Raw genomic sequence first — 20,255 nt, 5'->3', positions numbered from 1 at the left:
GGAAGTTTCTATTTAGAAATAGTAGCATATAAAAAAAGCAAAAGATGAAAGAAAATAAAATAAAAGAAAAAACAAAATACCCACCGCCCAAAATGGAAGAAAGAAGTAAATGCGCATAGCCGATGATGTGTCCTAGTGGTTATAGCGGTTCGAACTGAACAAAAAACTTAGGTTCCACTGACAGCGCTTGTGACCTTTTTGATCTTTAGCGGGAAAGAGACAAAAAGTTTAAATGGGCTGGCCCATCATGAAGGGGGTGTGCGCTGGTCGGCAAATTAGCCTATAACCGCCGCTGAGGGCGCCAAATAGGAAATAAATTGGGAAGGCCAGGTCCGGTCCAGAAAGGTATTAATCATAGAGCAACTAGTTGACGAGCCCTCCTTTGGAAGCCTCACAATGATCACTTGGGGGTGAGAGCATGCTACTTGGCGCACTCTGAGCCACCGCCACATGTCGCGTTCTGGGCGCTCGCTCCTGAATTTTTTTATTTTTCGGACGCGTTTTCAGCTTTTTTAGATGGTTTCTTCCAAGGTTTTTTAACTTTTCGGTTTTCCAACGGTCTTTCTTAGCTTTTCGACAAAAAAATCGAAAAAAGAATTTCTTTTGCGTGAAAAATCGCGTTTTCCTTTTTTTTTCCTTCCTTGAGAGGCACGATTTCGCTTCCATGAGGTATGGTTTTGCTTCCGCGAGAGGGACGTCTGTGCGTCTCGGAAACAAAAAATCCACGTTTTCTCTATTTTTTTCTTCCGTGAGAGAGGCATGGTTTTGCTTTCATGAGAGGCACGGTTTTGCTTCCGCAAGAGGCACGGCCGTGCCTCTTGTAAATGAAAAAAATGCGTTTATTTTCGTCCACGAGAGGCATGGTTTTACTTCCGCGGGAGACACAATTTTTCTTCCATGAGAGGCACGGCCGTGCCTTCCGGAAACGGAAAAATATTTTTTCTCCTTTTTTTCCTTCAATGAGAGGCACGGTTTTGCTTCTGAAAAGGCAAGGCCGTGCATCTACGAAATGAAAAAAAGACGTGTTTGCTCTTCTTTTTTCCTTCGGCGAGAGGCATGGTACCATATGCATAACATGTACAATATGTAGTATCGTAAAATAACAACAAATAAAAAAATTAAATGAAAACACGAAATTAAAGGAAAAGTAAATCATAAAACCAAAACCCCTAAACCTTTTAGTACCGGTTGGTGTTACCAACCGATACTAAAGGTCTCCCCGCCCCCGGCGCGGGCTCGTGCCACGTGGTGGCCCTTTAGTGGTGGTTCGTGTTGAACCGGGACTAAAGGGGGGGGACCTTCAGTCCCCACCCTTTAGTGCCGGTTACAGAACCGGCACTAAAGGGCCTCACGAACCGGTGCTAAAGCCCAATTCTGCACTAGTGGTTTTGCTTCTGCGAGATCCTCTCGCCGAGAGGCACGGCCGTGCCTCTCAGAAACGGCTTCCGGAAAGAAAAGAAAAAAGTGCCCCAGGTTCGGTTTTTTCGTCCTTTTTTATTTATTTATCAACATGTGATTTACTTTTGAAGATCTCGACGCGATGAATCCCATGATGAAAACGGTTTAAAATTTGGATGCACGGTTTAAAAGATAAAACGTTTTGAATAAACGGATCTAAAAAACCGAAAAACTCACCGGTTGCGACAAGTGGTGCACATGCAGCACGCCAATTGTCAGAACCTAAAAAGGTGAGAGTGATCTTTCGAAAAAGTATTTCTTAGTTAGTGATTTCGTATTAAGGAACATTAATATCGGCCAACTCATGTGTAGGGCCAGCCCAATCACTCTCGCCTACAAACATGTGCCGCTTGCCTAGCCGGAATTCACCTATTCTCCCCATTTTGCGCCAACGTGCCGTACGCACAGTCGACCACATGAAAAAACTCAAATAGAAAATATGGAACATAAATCAATCAAAAAAAGGAATAAGAACAGACAATCTTCGTGTAAAACTAAATGTCACTTTAATTAGATAAAACTTTGTCAATTTCCGTCCTTATGTACTACTTCCATGAATAGTTGTGCTTATTGGCCTTCTTACATTAATTTACATGGTTTATCTATGTGCCTAATTAACCCTGACATCAAATTGTTGCTTACAATCTCAACATATATTAATCTAGGGGGGGGGGGGGGGGGGGGAGTCTACATACAAGGGGGAATAATCATCCTGCTGTTAGATATTTAAGTTAAGGGTGTGGCTTGCTCGCATCTAGATGCGAATTAACTATTACTAAGTCTCATCCAAGTGAATTAGCATTTTTTCATTAGTTTTGCCACGATGTGTCATACTACTCAGTTTTGTCACTAAAAATTTTAGCTACCAAAAATTGTCATCCTTCCCTTAAGCGTATGCTCAAAAATGCCATTCGGCACCGTTACCGTTTGGTCAAAGGCCATTGACGAGGGTGGAGTAACCAAAACACCTCTAGATCCCCACTTGTTAGCGCTCCCCTATAATACGTGGGTCCTAGTTTTCATCACACATAGAAATAAACTAGAAGCAAAAATAATGACACAAGGCTATTTTTGCTTCTAGTTTCCTTCTTTGTGGGCTGGAGTAAATAAAGTTTTTTTTTGAAGTGGGAGTAAATAAAGTTGCGCGCACGGATGGCGGACATGTTGTAGTTGCGCAACTTGTGCGAGGATACAAAGTTGTGTGTTGTCAGGGACGTGCAAGTGTTGTTGCATGGAAAAAGAAAAAGAAAAACTGTATATGTGAAACTACCGTTGTGCACGACGGATGTACATGCATTTGCGCGCGTTGGACGGACGTGTAAATGTAGTTGCACAGAGTGTGAAAAATAAAGTCAAATAGGAAAAATGTGAAACATAAATCAATCAAATGGAAAAAGAAAAAAAGAAACACAAAATCTACGTGTAAAATTAACCTATGGTTGAATGGTTAGAGGGACAGTGATACGCCCGGCCCACCAAGGTTCAAGTCCTATTGCTCGCATTATTCCTAGATTTATTTCAGGATTTCCTGCGATGCGCTTTCAATGGAAAGACGTTCCCGTCGACGACGAGACGCCTATGATGACTTCGTAAATCTCAAGATGATATGCTGGCTCAGTCTCTCGAAGGTGCTAATAGGGGTAGGATATGCATATGTGCGCTCATAGGGGGTAAGTGTATGCGTTTGTACCGTGTTAAAAAAAACACAAAATCTCCGTGTAAAATTAAATGTCACTTTAATTAGATATAAAACTTTGTCAGTTCTCATCTGCCAAATCCGATAAAATAAGGGGCGTGCTACGCGTCCGCGGTTGATCTTTTCGAAAGATCAGCCGGACCACGAGCCGTTAGAGTTGTCCCATCGAGCGGCCGAGTGTTATCGTACACCATTACAACATATGACTTGTTACGAAAATTTCTTGCAACAGACATTTTGTTGCAGAATTTTTAGCAATAGACGCCTTGTTGCAGAATATTTTTGCAACGGAGGTCTTGTTGTAGAATTTTTTTGCAACAACCGTCTTGTGCGGATTTTTTTTCAATAGACTACTTGTTGCGGGATTGTTTCTAGAAAAGGAAGCAACAAGACGTGCAACGGAAGCATTGTAATTATGAGCCGACTGGGGGCAAACATTTCCCATAAAATAATATACACATTTCGGGAATGGCTAGAAATCAGTCAGCTGAATTTTTGGTTTGAGGTCAGTCGATTTTTGCATCGTTGGATGGAAAATCAATGACACACAGTGTTCTTCAACCTCTGGACACTTCTCCTTTCTTGAGCCGCCAGCCACCACTGGCCTAACCGCCGGCCCCCGCCACCCGCGGCCGGCGGCGCTCTCGCGCTCCCTCGCCGCCCTGCCCTCCCCGAAACCACTCCCCACCGCCGGTCCTCCGCCGCCCCGGCCATCCCTCTAGGCCCCCTTGCACTGAGCTTTTTCTCCGGCGAACCCTCACACCACCGCCCCTCACCACCGTCGTCGACCACCGCCCCTACCCAGAACCCTAAGATAGACACTAGGGTGATGACGGTGGCCCCTTCTTTCTCTCCGGCGAGGCCCCCCCTTCTCCTTCCTTCTTCTTCCTTCATTCACAAAATCGATTGACGCCGAATTCGAATCAGCTAACTGATGTGCAGGTAAACTGTTTGAATTCTCGATTCATATATGTGTATCTTCATCCTTATGTAGTATACAGTAGTACTACTTCCATGAATACCTGTGCTTATTGGCCTTCTTATACATTAATTTACATGGTTTATCTATGTGCCTAATTATTAATCCTGACATCAAACGGTTGCTTATACAATCTCAAAATTAATTAATTAATCAAGGGGGAAAAAAGTCTACATACAAAAGGGTGAAAAAGAATCATTCTATCAGACGGAGTCCAGCGTCGTGCTGAAAACCGGCTTGTCCTTGTCAACGACGGGCGCGGCCACGGCCACGGCGGCGACATTACCGGCGGCAGCAGAGCTCCCGCTCTTCCGCCGTGGCTTGGCCTCTCCGAGCATGGTGAGCACGTCGCGCATGGAGGGCCTGTCCCTGGGCAGCTTGGCGGTGCAGAGCACGGCGATGCGGAGCACGAGCAGCATCTCCTCCCTGACGTGCGCGCAGCCGCCGCCGACGAGCGGGTCCAGGTGCTCCTCCACGGTGTTGCTCCGGATCTTCTCCCTGACCCAGCCGACGACGTCCTGCCCCTCCCCGAACGCCGCCGTCTCCACGGGCCTCCGCCCCGTGATGAGCTCCATGAGCACCACCCCGTAGCTGTAGATGTCGCTCTTCTGGTCCACCTTGAGCGTGTAGCCGTACTCGGGCGCGATGTAGCCGTAGGAGCCGGCGACGACGGAGACGGACTCGCCGGAGCGGCCGAGCGCGCGGGCGAGGCCGAAGTCGGCGACGCGGGCCTGCATGTCGGCGTCGAGCAGGATGTTGTTGGACTTGATGTCGCGGTGGAGCACCGGCGGGTGGCAGTCGTGGTGGAGGTACGCGAGCCCCTGCGCCACGCCGGCGGCCACGTCGTACCGGGACACCCAGTCCGTCAGCATCGTCCTCGACTCCGGCGGCCCGCTGTGCAGCGCCTCCCACAGGCTGCCGTTGGGCATGAACTCGTACAGCATCATGGCGTCCGCGTCGTTGTGCATGTACCCGAGCAGCCGGACGATGTTCCGGTGCCGGAGCCGGCCGAGGAGGCCCACTTCCTTGAGCACGTCGTCGGTGAGGTTGCGGACCGCGTCGCCGTCCGTCGCCGCTGGGCGCCAGAGCTTCTTGACGGCGATCACGGTGCGGGCGCGCGGGAGCTCGGCCTTGTACACGACGCCGGTGGCGCCCATGCCGACCACGTTCGCCTCCTTGACGCACGCGAGCACGTCAGCGCACGTGAACCCCAGCCGCTGGAACGCCGTCAGCCGCCACGGCCACGCCCCGGACTCGTACTCCCCGGCGCCGCCGACGACGTACCACCGGCGGTACGCGTGCCAGCCGCCGAACAGGGCCGTGAACGCGGCGATCACGACGACCATCCCCACGAGCCAACCCACCGCGACGTGCTTGAGGCGCGCGCCGCTGCCCCCGCGCGCGCGGGACAGACCGGCGCCGTGGCTCCCGGAGCACGGCGGGAGCACGCCACCGCACAGCCCGGCGTTTCCGGCCAGCTCGTCCGGGTTGATCGTGCGCAGGACACCGTTCCCCGGCACTGGCCCGGTGAGGTTGTTGTACGCCAGGTTGAGCGTCTCGAGCGCTGGCGAGCCCCCGAAGTTGTCCGGTATGCCGCCGGTCAAGAAGTTGCTCGACAGATCAAGAATAGCGAGCGCCGGCATCTTGGCCAGCGCCGGGGGAATCTCGCCGGTGAGCCCGTTGTGCCGGAGGTTTAGGTTGACCAGCCTTGCGCACGAGGCGAGGCTCGACGGGATCTTGCCGAGGAGCCGGTTTCCCGACAAGTCCAGCGCGCCCAACGCGAGGCAGTCCTGGAACTGGTCGGGGAGCTCGCCGGAGATCATGTTGCCGGCCGCCATGAAGCTCTGCAAGCCCGGGATGGCGAAGAGGCTCGACGGCAGCGAGCCCTGGAGGCGGTTGCGCGACACGTCGATGAACGACAGCGACGCCGACGACGCGATGGTGCCGGGGATCTCGCCGGAGAGCTCGTTGCCGGCCAGCTCGAGCCGCTGAAGCAGCGGCAGCTTCCCGAACCCGGCTGGAATCGTGCCGTTGAGCCGGTTGCCCTGCGCGCGCAGCCGCACCAGCGACGCACACGACGCGAGGCCGGCGGGGATCTCGCCGGAGAAGCCGTTGCTGAACATGATCATCTTGGCCAGCGCCTTGCCGTCGCAGATCCCGGCGGGTATCTCCCCGATCAAGGCGTTCGACGAGACGTCGACCCACTGCAGCGGCGAGCTCCGGCCGAGCGACGCCGGGAGGGTACCCGTCAAGGAGTTGTTCCACAGCTCGAGCACCTCGAGTTTCTTCATGTCGCCGATGGCCGCGGGCACGGCGCCGTCGAGGTGGTTGCACATGAGGTTGAGCAGCTGGAGGTTGCTCAGCCGCGCCACCTCGGCCGGGATCGGGCCGGTAAGCAGGTTGTCGGAGAGGTCGAGGAAGACGAGCGACGAGGCGTTGCCGAGCTCCGGCGGTATCTTGCCCTCGAGACTGTTCTTGTAAAGGAAAAGCGAGGTGAGCGCCGGGAGCCTCCCGATCTCCGGCGGGATCGGGCCCTCGAGGTTGCCGATGGCGAGGTCGAGGTCCTGGAGGTTGGCGAGGTTGCCGAGCTCCGGCGGGATGGGCCCCTCGAGCTCATTGTACCCGATGATGAGGCTCTCGAGCGACTCGAGCTCCCCGAGCTCCGGCGGGATCTTGCCGCCGATGTTGTTGCCGGAGAGGCCCAGGAACCTGAGCTTGGTGAGGCTCCGGTACGCCGCGGGGATGCCGCCGCTGAAGAAGTCCCCGCGCATGTCGATGCTCTCCAGCGACGTGGCGTTCGCGAGGTCCGCCGGGAGGGCGCCGACGAAGTTGTTGCCGGAGCCGTTGACGGCGACGAGGCCCGCGCACGAGCCGAGGCCCGCGGGGAAGGCGCCCTCGAAGGAGTTCTGGCTGACGTCGAACACCTGCAGGCTCGACAGCGGCGCGAGCGACCTGGGCAGCGCGGCGGCGAAGGCGTTGGAGGAGAGGTTGAGCACCGCCAGCGCCGGCAGCCGGAGCAGGTCCGCGGAGACCTTGCCGCTCAGGTTCCTCCCGGCGAGGTCGAGCCCGTCGACGAGGCCGGCGGCGTTGCACCGGACGCCCGTCCACTTGCAATGCGGCGAGCCGGCAGCCTTCCAGTCGCCAAGCACACCCAACGGGTCCACGAAGCCCGCCTTGAGCGCCAGCAGCGCCCCCCGCTCACCATCACCGCCAGCCGCGCCGACATTGCCGACGCTGGACAAGACGACAGCCAGTGCCGCCACCACCAGAACCGCCAGTCTCGCCGCCGCCATTGTCAGCACAGAATCCACCACAGGAAAAACAACTTTCCCTTAAAGAAACCACTTCCTAGCTTAGCTCAGCCCAGCTCTCTGCTGCTTCTAGTGCTCTGCCATTGTCAGTGCAGTGTCTCCTCTGCCCTGCTCTGCTCTGCTCCTCTTAGTTTACTCCACCAGCTTGCATCCGCAGGAGGAAGAAGATCGAAGAAGAAGAGGAGCAGCAGAGTCTGCAGCTAGCCAAGATATCACCGGAAACTTTATATGAAGGTGAGGTGAGGAGAATATTGCATGGTTTGTTGTTCTAAGGAGGAGGAGGATCACAGCATATTATACACACGCCACTAAACTAAACCTCCTTGGCATTTTTCAACATGGGCAGGCAAATTGCTGCTTGTTTAGTGGCACAACACCTCACCCAGTGAGCAGATGTGAGGTGTCTGGAGGAGGAAGAGGATGGGACATGAGAACATGGAACATGGAGGGAATGTGTTTCCTGAAAGCCTTTCCTGGCCTGCTTTTGGCCATCTAATCTACCTCTGCTTGATTAACTATTGTTTTTCACTTTGTGCCAGCACATTAGACTAGTTGGTAAAGTACATGCTTCATCTTACATTCCCTACCTGTGCAGGCATTTGCAGGCAGCTGACAGTAGATTAGCTTTCAGGCCCTGACTAATTAACTACATTGCTAATCAGAGACCCTGCTGTTTACTGGGAGGTGGCAGTACTAGTGTACTAGTGTGGTACTGGTTTATTCTTTGGAACCTTCTGCTTATGAATCTCTCTCCAGTAAAGATTTGCAGCTACTAGTACATTCCTGTGTAGGTACAGAAGTCTAGTAACATTAGAACTGAACTGATTGATCTATACATGTGTAGGGGGAGCTAGATCCTTTTCTACATGGGGAATTTTGTGTAGGCACTTAGACATTTTAACTAGGATCTCAGCTGAGAAGATGTGCTCTAGCATTGAGCAGAAGGATTAACAGTACTACTAACCTTATGCTGTGTAGGTGCTTATACAAGTTAATTAGGATCTTATCTTACCTGAGAAGATCTGCCTCTAGCACTGAGCAGAAGTAGTACCTGTACTACTAATCTTATACTATGACTTTTTGACAGTGAGTAAAACAGGGCACTTGCTTTGCAGGGGAAAAGGATTAATTAACTTAATCTATCCCAAGGAGAGACAAGAGAGTATGTTCTTTTCTGGTGTCCTGATGCAGGCAATCACCCTACACATGTCCTGCACAGAGATTAAACAAAAAAGTGCAGTTACCCTCTGCAGAGCAGCAGGTGCATGTGTTGGGCTGCCTAAGTTGACATTGTTAGAATAGAACCTCTGCTAATCATTCCTTTGACAGTGGAAGTACAGTGGTGCCTCCTGCTGCTGTTACTGCCGCGTGCTGACACAGCAGGGGGATCCCTGCCACATGCCCCCAGTAGAATGTTCACCACTGCTGCATTAGATTAATTAGGGGCATCAGAGGTGCTACTAGTAGTACTGTTTGCGTAATTAAATGGGGTTAGCATTTGGCAAGCAGGGTTGACAGAGTCATAAGGCAGCCAGAATATTTATTCAGAGAAAAGGAACTGCAGGTGATTAGTAGTAGTACATACTGATTAGTAAATTTGAGCTGCAGGATTTTGCGTTATGCAATCGTCCTTGTCTGATCAGGTAGCAACAACAGCCTCCGTTTCAAAATATATGACCCAACTTTGTATAACTTTGTACTAAAGTTAGTACAAAGTTGAGTCATCTATTTCGAAACGGAGGGAGTAAGTTCTAGGGGTGGGTTCTAGGTTAATTAAGATAAATACGATAAACTAATGGTGCAGAAACCATACTGAAACTAAGTTTGAGGGGCCTATACTGAAAATGAACATTTTTTTTCCGAATGAACAGTGGGAAGACCACCAGAAAGTGAATGACTAGTTCTTAAACTCTTTTCGTTAAGTCAAATTTTCATGTTCCCAGATTAGTGGTTTTGAACTCTATGAACAAAAAACTGCCCTATTTGCCAATCTGAAGTTAAAAGACATCAACCTAAGGAAATCGGTTCAACTAGAGCTGATTTTTTTCCATTGCCAACTAGTTAGACCAACCATCATGATAATCACAAGGAAGTAACCTATAAAATGTAACCAAATGTATTGAAAAACTGGTCATCAAATGTAAAAGAATAACAAACAAATGATACATACAAGTACTTACAACTTGTGCACTTGTGCCAATGCAAAGTGCAAGGACAACGATAAATGCTGGTTCTTGCACGATTGCATTGCAATGAAATCTCCATAACTGCCTTCACATATGTCGTGGATTTAAGTATTGATTCTGCACTTTGCACCATGGATCATCCCAACCAAGCACCTGATTTTGCACCATTCATTCAGAAAATGAGCATAAGTGAAAGTTGCACCAACGGATCGATCAAATGATGTTCAATCATATAGATGTATACATGCTTGTGTTCAGTTTGATGCATCTGGCACAAGTTCAGAACTTAAAATCTCCGAATGTGCCAACACACACCAAATTGGACAACAAACACGTCTCGATACGATCGAAACCAAGTGATGAATGAATGAACCTCTGCGTTTGGAAGCTTTGCAGGAACTCAAAGAGACGTTGGCGTGCTGTGCTACTTAAGCAACTGTTGGCACCAACCAACCAACCAACCGAACTTAATCATTCGGCCATGACAGAGCTCGTTGTAGGAGAAGAAATGAAATTTTAAACAAGCTCAAAGCTAACATATGCTAGCCTGTGACATTCTCTAGCTTTTCTCTCCTTCCAGATATGCAAATGCAATCATCTCGTACCAGCTACAGCTAGCTCTGGAATCAAATCGTTAATTACCGTTACTTTGCACTTCTTAGTCACAAACAAGCATGTAGAATGGTCTCGATTGTTTACATGATGAGAGTAGCAGATAATTAAGCTGAACAAATTATTCAGGCAAGCTTAGCTTCCAGCTAGCTGTACCACAAGTGCTAATGCAACAACAACTGCAGTCATAAAGTTTCTATAGTGCCCTGTTATGGAAAGCTACACTACAGACCAAATGAAAGAGAATCAGCAGCACACACTTGAACCTGGTTAGGCGCGTTTAATTACCCGACAGCATGCCGGTAAACAAACTCTAACACCGAGACGTCACCGCCTTAATTTAACCCAACTAGAGGAGACCTCTGCATTAGCACTACAAATTAAGCTACCATGCCAGCATGACCTATGTCCCTGGATCTAAAGAAAAGGGTGTGAAACCAGGTACAAGTAGAAGAAGAACTAATTTCTATCTCATCTTGTTTTACATCTCTCTCTCCCAATCATGGCCAGATCGAAGGCATCAAACTTTAGCAGCAATTAGTAAACAAACGGTGGCGAATTATTGACGCGTTACGTTGGCTCTAGAGGTGAGAATGGGTCGCTTAATCTTCTGAGAATCTTTGCCATGTTAGGTTTGTTGCTCCTCCATGTAGCAGGAAGAGAGGATGTATGCAGCATAACATCTCATCTTTGGTGTCTATCTACTTTATTAGGTTGAAATTGGAGCATATGATGGTGACTAAACAAAACATATATAGGTATCATATAGGAGTGTTGGTTGAAAATGCAGTTTATAGTGCAGATTTCAGCTGAACTGTAAAGTTCGCATGTCAGGTAATGAAAAATCACTTCTTCCCAGAATTAAAATATTGAGACTGACAAATTAAATTTGTAAAGGAAAATGAAAATAAGAAAATAACAGTAGGTTTAAAAAAACAGATAGCGGGAACACATTTTCCCAGTTTCTGCATTCTCAGAATGTACGCAACGTTGGTTACTACATAATTACAGGGTTTCGCGTTTTCTCACCCAAAATATTTAATTTTTAGTAATAGTTGTAAAAGCATCTTTGAGAATCATTTTGGGAGAAACGCATGAAATCGGTTTGTTAGAGACTTTCTTACGAATGATTAACCTATATTCGCAGCGTACTATTCCGTAAGTTGTACCGTAACAGAGGAGGAAGAATCATTTAACATGCAGAGAAACTAATCATGGAGAAACATGCAGATTAATCATGGCCAAGGGAACATGTTTAGTAGGCTTAACAGCCTAGCGAGCTACCTGGCTAATTGGCTATAGGTAGCCACATGCACTCACATGCAGGTGAAACCCTCTATGGCTGGCCATGTGAAACCCTCTCACTAAGCAGCTTCCAAAGTACAATATCTATATCGTTAATCACTTTTTTATATATCATGTCACCAACCACTCCAGTACACCTGTTAACACACGCTAAAGATGGTGCCCGCTTCCACATGGGGCCGACCGCGCTGTCGGGCCCGGGGTCAGTGACAGTTCCGCGCGCACCGAGAGGTCGGCATATGCATGCCTCTCGCCATTATTGGGTGAGATGAAGGATTAATCATGCAAGCAAACGATCCTTTGCTAATATACATTCTCCCCACCTCTCTCCGGCCGGTGAATCCAATCTGATCTGAAAATGTAATCTTGATTATCCTGTCGACTTTTCTGGCGATGCGTTTGGTGAGAGGCATGTGTGGGTGAGGGAGTGCCGTTTAGCTAGCTAGGGTTCGTGCCTTTTGGGAGGTGAGATCGAGCTGGATGGAACCCGATCAATCATGGATGAATGAGTGGGTTTTTGGGGTGGCGGTTAACGTAACATGCGAACACGCAATTGGGTCTGGAACGTACGGTGGATCGGACAGGCGTGTGGTGGTGTGACCTGTCCAAGTGGCCAAGCCAAACAGCCGTTTGAAATGAATTTAAATTCAAATCTCGGCTTGAATCTCTGCCAAAATGTGTCTTTTTTGTCCATCCATGCTAGGGTTTTGGTTTGTATTAGCTTGTTCGTAAACTGAACATGAAAAGAGCCTGTTTTTTTTTCCTTATATAAATTAATGTTATCCTATCCAGCCAATTAATTCTCTGAACTAAAACGTGCCAAAAGATTAATATACCTTGGTTAAAAAGAAGTTCAAATATATGAATCATCCTAAATCCTAAAAAGTGCAGCTGTGCTCGTTAGCGCTCTCGAGCACACACGTCTCCGCACCGTCAGATCTTAATCGCGTCCATCAGGTGTCCCACTGTCGGTTTCGTCGCTCGCGCGGTGCCACCTGGTCAGCCCGTTGCCCGTTGGGTGGGAGCGGCGGTTCCGGGTCCCACCACTTCCCCTCCTCTCGCATCCACCTTCCCTCCCACTTCTCTTGTTCATTTCGAAACTGCAAGTCTCTCTTCGCCCGTTTCTCTCAATCCCCCCCCCCCCCAAATCCCGCAACCTCCCACCCTCAAATCTCGTCGCAATCTCCCACCCCCAAATCCGCCACCGTTCGTCCCGCCGGGGGTGGAGCGATTCACGGCGAAGGGGAGGTAGCCAGCGGCGCGCGGCGGCCAGGTGCGGGCGGCGATTCACGGCAAGGGGAGGTTGCCAGCGGCGCGCGGCGACCAGGTGCGGGCGGCGTTTCCCGGCGAGGGGGAGGTAGCTAGCGGCGCGCGGCCACCAGGTGCTTCTGCTGCGTTTCCCGTTCCCAGAAGAGGAGAAGTGGGTGTTAGTCTGTGCTGCGGCGCCGCCCACGGCATGGAGCACATGTCGTCGGAAGGGAAGCAGTAGCCGTCCAAGTCGTCGGTAGGGGAGGAACGGCCGCTGCGAGCGCCGTGCCATTCGCGCAGAGGTCAGAGTCGCGCATAGGACGACCATCTCCCTCCCTCGCAATCTGTTGGTAAGGACATCTGGCCTCGCTTTCTTTTTGCGTTTGCCCGTGTGTCGAAATCGACGAGTAGATAGTGGACGTTTGGGGTTGTTTGGCAAGGTGATTCCGCTACTGGTTGGATGTAGGTTTTGGTATGGTTTGAAGGCAGTTTGTCCGCAGTTTTTGGGCTACTGTGGTGTTGATAACGGGATGATGTGGAAGTGTTTTTGGGATGCTCACTACAGGGGTAGTTCAGTTGTTCACATTTTTGTTTTGTTGCTCTACTGTTGTGAGTGACTTGCTCAATATGTTTCCTGAAGTTGTCCGTACAACAACTCTGTAGTTTTTGTTTGTTTTGCTCTACTGTTGTGAGTGACTTGCTCAATATGTTGCCAGAAGTTGCCCACACAGAGAACTCTGTAGTTTTTGTTTGTTTTGCTCTACTGTTGTGAGTGACTTGCTCAATATGTTGCCAGAAGTTGCCCACACAGAGAACTCTATAGTTTGTGGGCATCAGGCAAACCTTGTATGTTGGCATCAAACCCTGAATTAAGGTCTCTGTGGTATGTTGCCTGCCCATATTATATGTGCCTATCCTTATATGTGTGAACAATACTTTTATCTAGAGGAAATAATGGAAAGATGTAGAATAGAGGGAACTAATTTCCCGGCGTGAATTTTTAATCGACAATGGCACTAGTTGTTTAATCAGAAAAATAGTGTGCCTGATACGCTTCAGTTTTTTTACACTTCAGTCCTACTTTATATAGCAACAGATATAAATTCAGTTTCAGTTTTAGTTTTAGTTGCCTCATATGCCTACCTGGTTTGCCTCAGCATGTCATGTATTTTTTTGCCTAATTTTTGTGTATGAGTTCGCCTGACATTTTGTCCATCAGTTTTTAGTTTGCTTTATGTGTTTAGGCATTATGTGTGTCCTTATGTGTTTACATGATTAGGCTGAACTACTAGGCAATTTGCAGTTTCCTTACTCCTACTTTCATGTATGATGATGTTCTTTTTTATGCACAGCACGAAAACATGTCTGGGGCAAGCAGAAAAGGCATTCAGGATGAATGCTGATGATGGTTCATCTCATGCAACTGAAGCCCATAGGATGAAGGTGCGCATAATTTATTGAATCATTTTCGAAACATGCTACTTTTTTCCTTCTTTTCATTCTTGGTTTCTTTTTTCCTAACTTCATGTTATGGTTTGTTATTTATGTGTTTATCTTCATTTTTCAGCCAGAGCAGTGAACCGTTAGTTGGGTACAAGCGCCAGAGGAGTAAGGCAATTATCTCTCGAGGCCCGATGATATTGTGAGCAATGAGAGTCTTCCTGGAGATGCTGAAAATGTGAGTGACAAAAGTGGTGGTGTGGATCAGCCACCAAATCCAAAGCGGCAGAAAACCGGAGGAAACGAGGTAAAATTTACTTCACCTCATTGAAACAATTGCCTAGTAGTGGTGTCTAAATTGCCTGGCAAATACCATTGTCATTTTTTGATTCTTCTTTTTTGCAAACTATTTTCCATAGGGCCGTAGGAACAGGGCATCGCCTGCAAGGCTGTTCAAATTGAATAAAGACTTGGTTTATAATCAAAAAGGTGTTATTATTGCAAAAGAGGTTGGAGGCCTCTTGGACCTTGCAGCGAACAGCATGCCTGGTGATCTTAGCCAATGGATAATGAAGCATTATGATCCAGAGATGTCACAGATAGTTATTCCAGATAGGGGGAAGATTCCAGTAGATGTTGCGAGTGTTCGGAGGATATGGGGTTTGCCAAATAGGGGGAGAAAAGTTTGCTATGAAAACTGCCCTGAGATCACAAAGGCAATGTTCAGGATTTACAATATCACCTCAAAGAATTCACCAACTCTCACAGCATGGTGCGAGATGATCAAAGACATGGCAGGAGCTCACGATGATGACTTCCTCCGTGCATGGCTATCTCTTGTTTTCTCCTGCTTCCTTGCACCATCTACAAGTTTAAGCATTTCACCAAAAAGCTTTCCTGCGGTCATGGATGTAAATGGAATAACTGAAACCAACATATGCCAATTTGTTGTTGATCAACTAAAGCTAGCATTCAAATCAGGTCGTGGCAAGAAGGCCGTTTGTTGCTGTGTTTTCCACCTCGTAGTAAGTTCACCTAACTATGAATTTGTATGTTTTCTCTCTGTTCTCTCTGTTTTCTTAAAAATCATTACGTAACTCAAACTTTATGTTTTTCTTATCCGAAACTCAGCTGCTGTATCTAGACTCATTGGATGTTGACGAACCAATTCCGAGCTTGGTACCAAGGGTTTCAGTTTGGAATTCAGATTTGATTGCTAAAGTTATCAAAAAGGATAGGAAAGCCCCCGGGGAATACGGGAACCTGCGGGTAAGCTGTTTTTTGTCGTCATCTCTGTATTCAATAATGGCATTTTATTTGCTTTAGAAGACATAGGAAAGACATAAGGTTAGGCAAATCTACCTTCTTATAGATGAGGCAATTGAATTACAAGGTCCAAGCAAGTTCAATGTATTTGGTGGTCATTTTTTGTTTCTGGTCATTTTTTGTAGCTGATGTATAAGATTTTTCAAAAAGTAGGTAAGTCCAGCACATTGCCCGTAGCAACTTGTATACTGTACAATAGCAAGTTCAAAGTATTTTACGAGAAACTTTGTAGTTTCTTAGTCCTGGTTTACCCCTTTGCAACTGCCCCCAACATGATAGGTAGGATTTTTTGCTGGGGCAGTTATAGCAGCTGATGTCTAATTTTTTAAAGAAAAAGTAGGAAAATCCAACAATTTCACCATAGCAACTTGCACACTAAACATTAGCAAGTTCAATGTTTTTTATGGCAACTTGGTAGTTTCTTATACCTGGTATAGTCCTGCCAAGTTATATACTGAAAAACTAGGCGAAGCTACATGCTGAAAACCCTATCCACACATGATAGGGAAACTAGGCAACAATGATGCCATAGTGTTTGACTTGGTTCAAAGCATGCATGTTTTTTCTGTAAACTTGGCAACATGATAGGTTAGTTTTCTGACTAAAAAAGGCAGTGAAATCAAACCACCATCATGAGCATTTTACGGTTCTTTTTTCTGTTGTCAAGCCAGTGCCACAATTCACTAATTCCTTTATTGTTTGTCTTTTTTGCCAACCCAACAAGCAGCTGAAGACTGAGTTCTCGCGGTGTGCGGATGATAGCTTGTTTGGGAGCATGGACCATGTCACAAAATTTGTAGCCGCAAGATTACCTGAGTCATATGACAAAGTTGTAAGTTATCAAGTGCCTGTTATGCTCACTAGTTTTTCCATTTTTAATCTCAAACCCAACATATTGTTAAGACTTATCATGTTCATCCCTTTTTTCTACTTTCCTGTTTTTTGCAGAAACAAAAGAAGCTGACAGGTATGGTGCACGAAATGTGTTCAACTATTTCACATGCAGTTGGGAAGCTTGTTACTGGCATTGGGAGGATAGATGATGCGCAAGAGGGGACAAGCAGGTCAGAGGCTGTTCATGCGGAAAAGAGCAGGCAACAGCCTACTAGGAGATCCAAACAAGTTCCAGCTGCCAGAGACAGCTTATGAGTGAAGAAGAGTCATTCAAAACTGACAGTGAGGAAGATGCAAGTGACAGTGACGAAACTGATGGGGATAGAGGGGATGATGAGAGTGACAGTGACGACCACTCAAGCGATGATGATGGTGACAACTTTGTAGTTGAAATTGTTCGATGCAACGACAACGAGGAGGGAGAAGCAACTTTTCAGGAGAGGGGAGCAGTAATGGATGAAAGCAAGGAGGATAAGGAGGACGAAGAGGAGGAGGAAGAAAAAAAAGACGAGGATGAAGAAAAGGAAGACGATGATGATGAAGAAAGCGAAGACAATGACAACGACAATGACAAAGACACGGGGGATGATGATATTCAGGGTGATGAGCAAGACGAGGATGACAACAATTCTGGTGGCAACAGTGGAAATGGTGGAAACAATGGAGGGAACGAGGATGCTGCACGTGAGGAAACAGAGACTGATGACGAACAATCCACACTTCAATATTTACTTGAAAAGAAAAAGGATATGAAGCCAAAGGGGCTTGACGAGGCAGTTAGCATCTCTGTGAGAGATGTTGTTATGATGGATGAGGAAAGTTACTGCAAAATGCCACGGTTCCGCATGTTTGAAGTGACAGAAATGTTGGATCTCGACGAGCAGCCTATTGCAGTGCTAGCGAGCAATATGCTTCAAGAGCTGTTGAGAGCAAAAGATATGGAACTGGGGATGACATTCAACCTTGAGGAGGTATGCCCCAAGTGGGTTCGCCAGAAAATCATGAGGGAAATAGGGGCTCTACATGAACCCAAGGAAGTTGGTGTACCACCACTTCCACCACCAAAGAAGAAAATGAGTATCAGTTTCGTATCAGAGCCAACGGTGGTGACAGAAACAGTAGATGAACTGCGAGCTATGCGTGCCCAAAATGGTCAAGAACTGCAAGATGGAAAGGAAACAAAGTCAGCCATGAAGAAATCTGGGCATTTTCAGTTGCAACATCAGGCAATACATCATGCAAAAGAGGCAAGTTCTAGCACACACAAGAACCAGCTTGAAACCAATACAACATCAAGCTCAACAGCACGACACCCAGATTTCACCAGGGGCAAAGATGCAAATGTTGTAGTTTCACCAGGGGCAGTTTCAAAACAGGAAGCAAGTGCCTCACAAATTCTACCAAGTCATTCTAGGGAGGAAGCAAGTTCATCTGTTTTTAGGCAAGTATTGCACAGGCATCCGTTCAACCTACAGCAGGAGGAACAACTCAAATGAAACAGGACCCATCATTGCAAGTAAGCAGAGCAATCCCTAGTGCAAACCCTAGTGGGAGGCAACCGCTAAGTAGTCTAAATGGCCAAGCACAATATCTTATTCGAGGGAATGGAATGCAATCAGCCAATGACACCCAAAGGGGCAAAATGCTACATTACAAACCATCCCAACAGGATGTACCATTAGATTCAGGTCAGGAGAACATACCTCCAGTGTCAATCACAGAGGTTGGAGGGATGGAAGATGTCATCGGCGGCAACATGAAACAAAGTTCGGAAGCAAAGTTGTTAAAAGCTCAGGGCAAGTTGCCTGCTGTTATACCTACAGTTGCCCAATCATCCCCCTCCCCGCAGCTGAAGGATATCAATTTTACTAATGAGAACAAGGGGGTCAGTTCGCCCATGCGTTTTAGCGGGTTCACAAGGCAAGGAGGAGCGTCTCCACTGGAAATAAATGTTCTAGATGTCAGTGAGCTCTTAGCAAGGTGTGTTGCCCCATCTAGCAACGATCTGCAAAGCAAGTCAGCAAATCATATTCCAGCATAGATGGATGGACAACATTTTCAGCATAGCAGAAGTGAAAGCTCAAATGTTTTTCATAGTGAATACTTCCCAACTCCAAGTTTTGATATTTTCAAATACGATTTTCCTACATCACATGTAGATGATGGAGCAGATCGAGATGCCGGGGAAAATGATTTGGCTGAGCATGAGTCCTTGCAATATCAAGTAACCAAGCAGCCAGTCATTGAAATAATTGAAGATGAAAAAGTTGTTAATCTTGAAGGCATAGATGAAGTGTATGCACATGCAGAAGAACAGGCTATGAAGCATGAGCATGAGTCCTTGCAGTATCAAGTACCCAAGCAGCCAGTCATTGAAATAATTGACGATGATCATGTTGTGGATCTTGAAGGCATAGTTGGGAACATTTACCAGACACGTGAAAAAGTTGCCCACAATCAAGTAGTAGTGGGATCACGCAGCAATATTTATAGCAGCAGTAGCTCAGGAGAGATGGTCCCACATCAATTTGAGAGAAGGATTATCAAGCCACCTCCTTGCAAGAGGTCACCATTCATGGACTATAACGAGAGGAAACTGTACATATGCAAACCTGAAGTGAGCAGGCTATATGCATCGGTTATTCTGCACGGGAGATTGAATGAAGAAGAATCACCAGATGAAGATACTAGGTATGACATTTTTTATGAGGCATTTTTTTTTCATGTTTTCTATGCAATTAAAATGCACTTTTCAGGCAATTCAGGCTGTATTCATAGGCAATCCAAAGTAAAAGAAGCAGGCAAAAATAGCCAAATACCATAGTAACATAATCTCCCCATGCCAAATATATGCTAACCACAATGCACTTTCAGGTAGTAACATAATTTCCCATGCCTTATATATGCTAACTAGAATGCACTTTCAGGCAGTAACAATTCATGCAAATTGTCATAACCCCCAGTTTCTGTTCCTTAGGCAAAACAGGATCTATTTCTAGGCAATCAAAAGTACAGCAGCAGGCAACTTGGTTACTATTTTCTCATGGTTGTCCTTTTTTGGTGTTTTCTTTTTTATCGCAGCCCGAAGGTAATTGACTACAATGGATACGATGTTTCGGTGAGGGAGCTTGCAAACTCTATGAAAAAAGAAGGATATGTCTTGACACATGTAATGGAAATTGGCATACTGTCCATAATGATGAATTTGCCAGCAGACTCCAAGAAGGTTGTCATGCCCCTGAGGTTTTAGGTAAGAAAAAGGACTAGGAGTCATTACTACTTCAGGTTTTCCATTTTTTTGTTCTTGGTTCCTACTTGGTCATTTCTAACCACCTTTTTTTGTTTTACAGACAAGGATGCAACAGATGACTTTCCCCTCCAATGATATGAACAGCCAAGAGATTATTTCCCGATTCAAGAAATCAAATCACTTGGACCGGAAAGATATGGTAAGTCAATGTTTCTCGAATTTCCACTATAGTATTCTTTTCCTATTCTTTTTCCCACCCACATGTGAATAGCAGAGTACTAGTTTCAGCACATGTACGAAGTTGCCAGAGTGCATAATCATAATTTACAAGTTTCTGTAGCACCTAGCTTTTTCGCATAGCATGAGAAAACTTTACATGCTTTCTAAATCTCTTCAAGTTGCCTATAGACTATGTTCTTACCCCAGCTTTTTTTCTGCCCTTTTTCCCATAGATAATGTTCCCTGTGTTAGAGAATATCGACAAGTCAAAGAAAGTTACAGGCAACCATTATTGGGTCTTCAACGTGAATATAAGGGATTGAAGGTTCGA

At 47.0% G+C, this 20,255-nt stretch overlaps 1 protein-coding gene across 1 annotated transcript; it reads right to left on the bottom strand.

Annotated features, from left to right (window-relative positions):
* Positions 1–4,164: 4,164 nt before the first annotated feature.
* Positions 4,165–8,880, bottom strand: LOC109751795 (uncharacterized). The gene has a single exon (XM_020310682.4). It carries the CDS (start codon positions 7,424–7,426, stop codon positions 4,337–4,339), a length of 3,090 nt encoding a protein of 1,029 aa, XP_020166271.1. The 5' UTR covers positions 7,427–8,880; the 3' UTR covers positions 4,165–4,336.
* Positions 8,881–20,255: the final 11,375 nt, after the last annotated feature.

The sequence above is a fragment of the Aegilops tauschii genome, chromosome 6 (assembly GCF_002575655.3).
Source record: "Aegilops tauschii subsp. strangulata cultivar AL8/78 chromosome 6, Aet v6.0, whole genome shotgun sequence".
NCBI lineage: Eukaryota > Viridiplantae > Streptophyta > Magnoliopsida > Poales > Poaceae > Aegilops > Aegilops tauschii.
The sequence above is the reverse complement of the archived record's forward strand: the minus strand, read 5'-3'. Positions and strand labels throughout refer to the sequence as shown.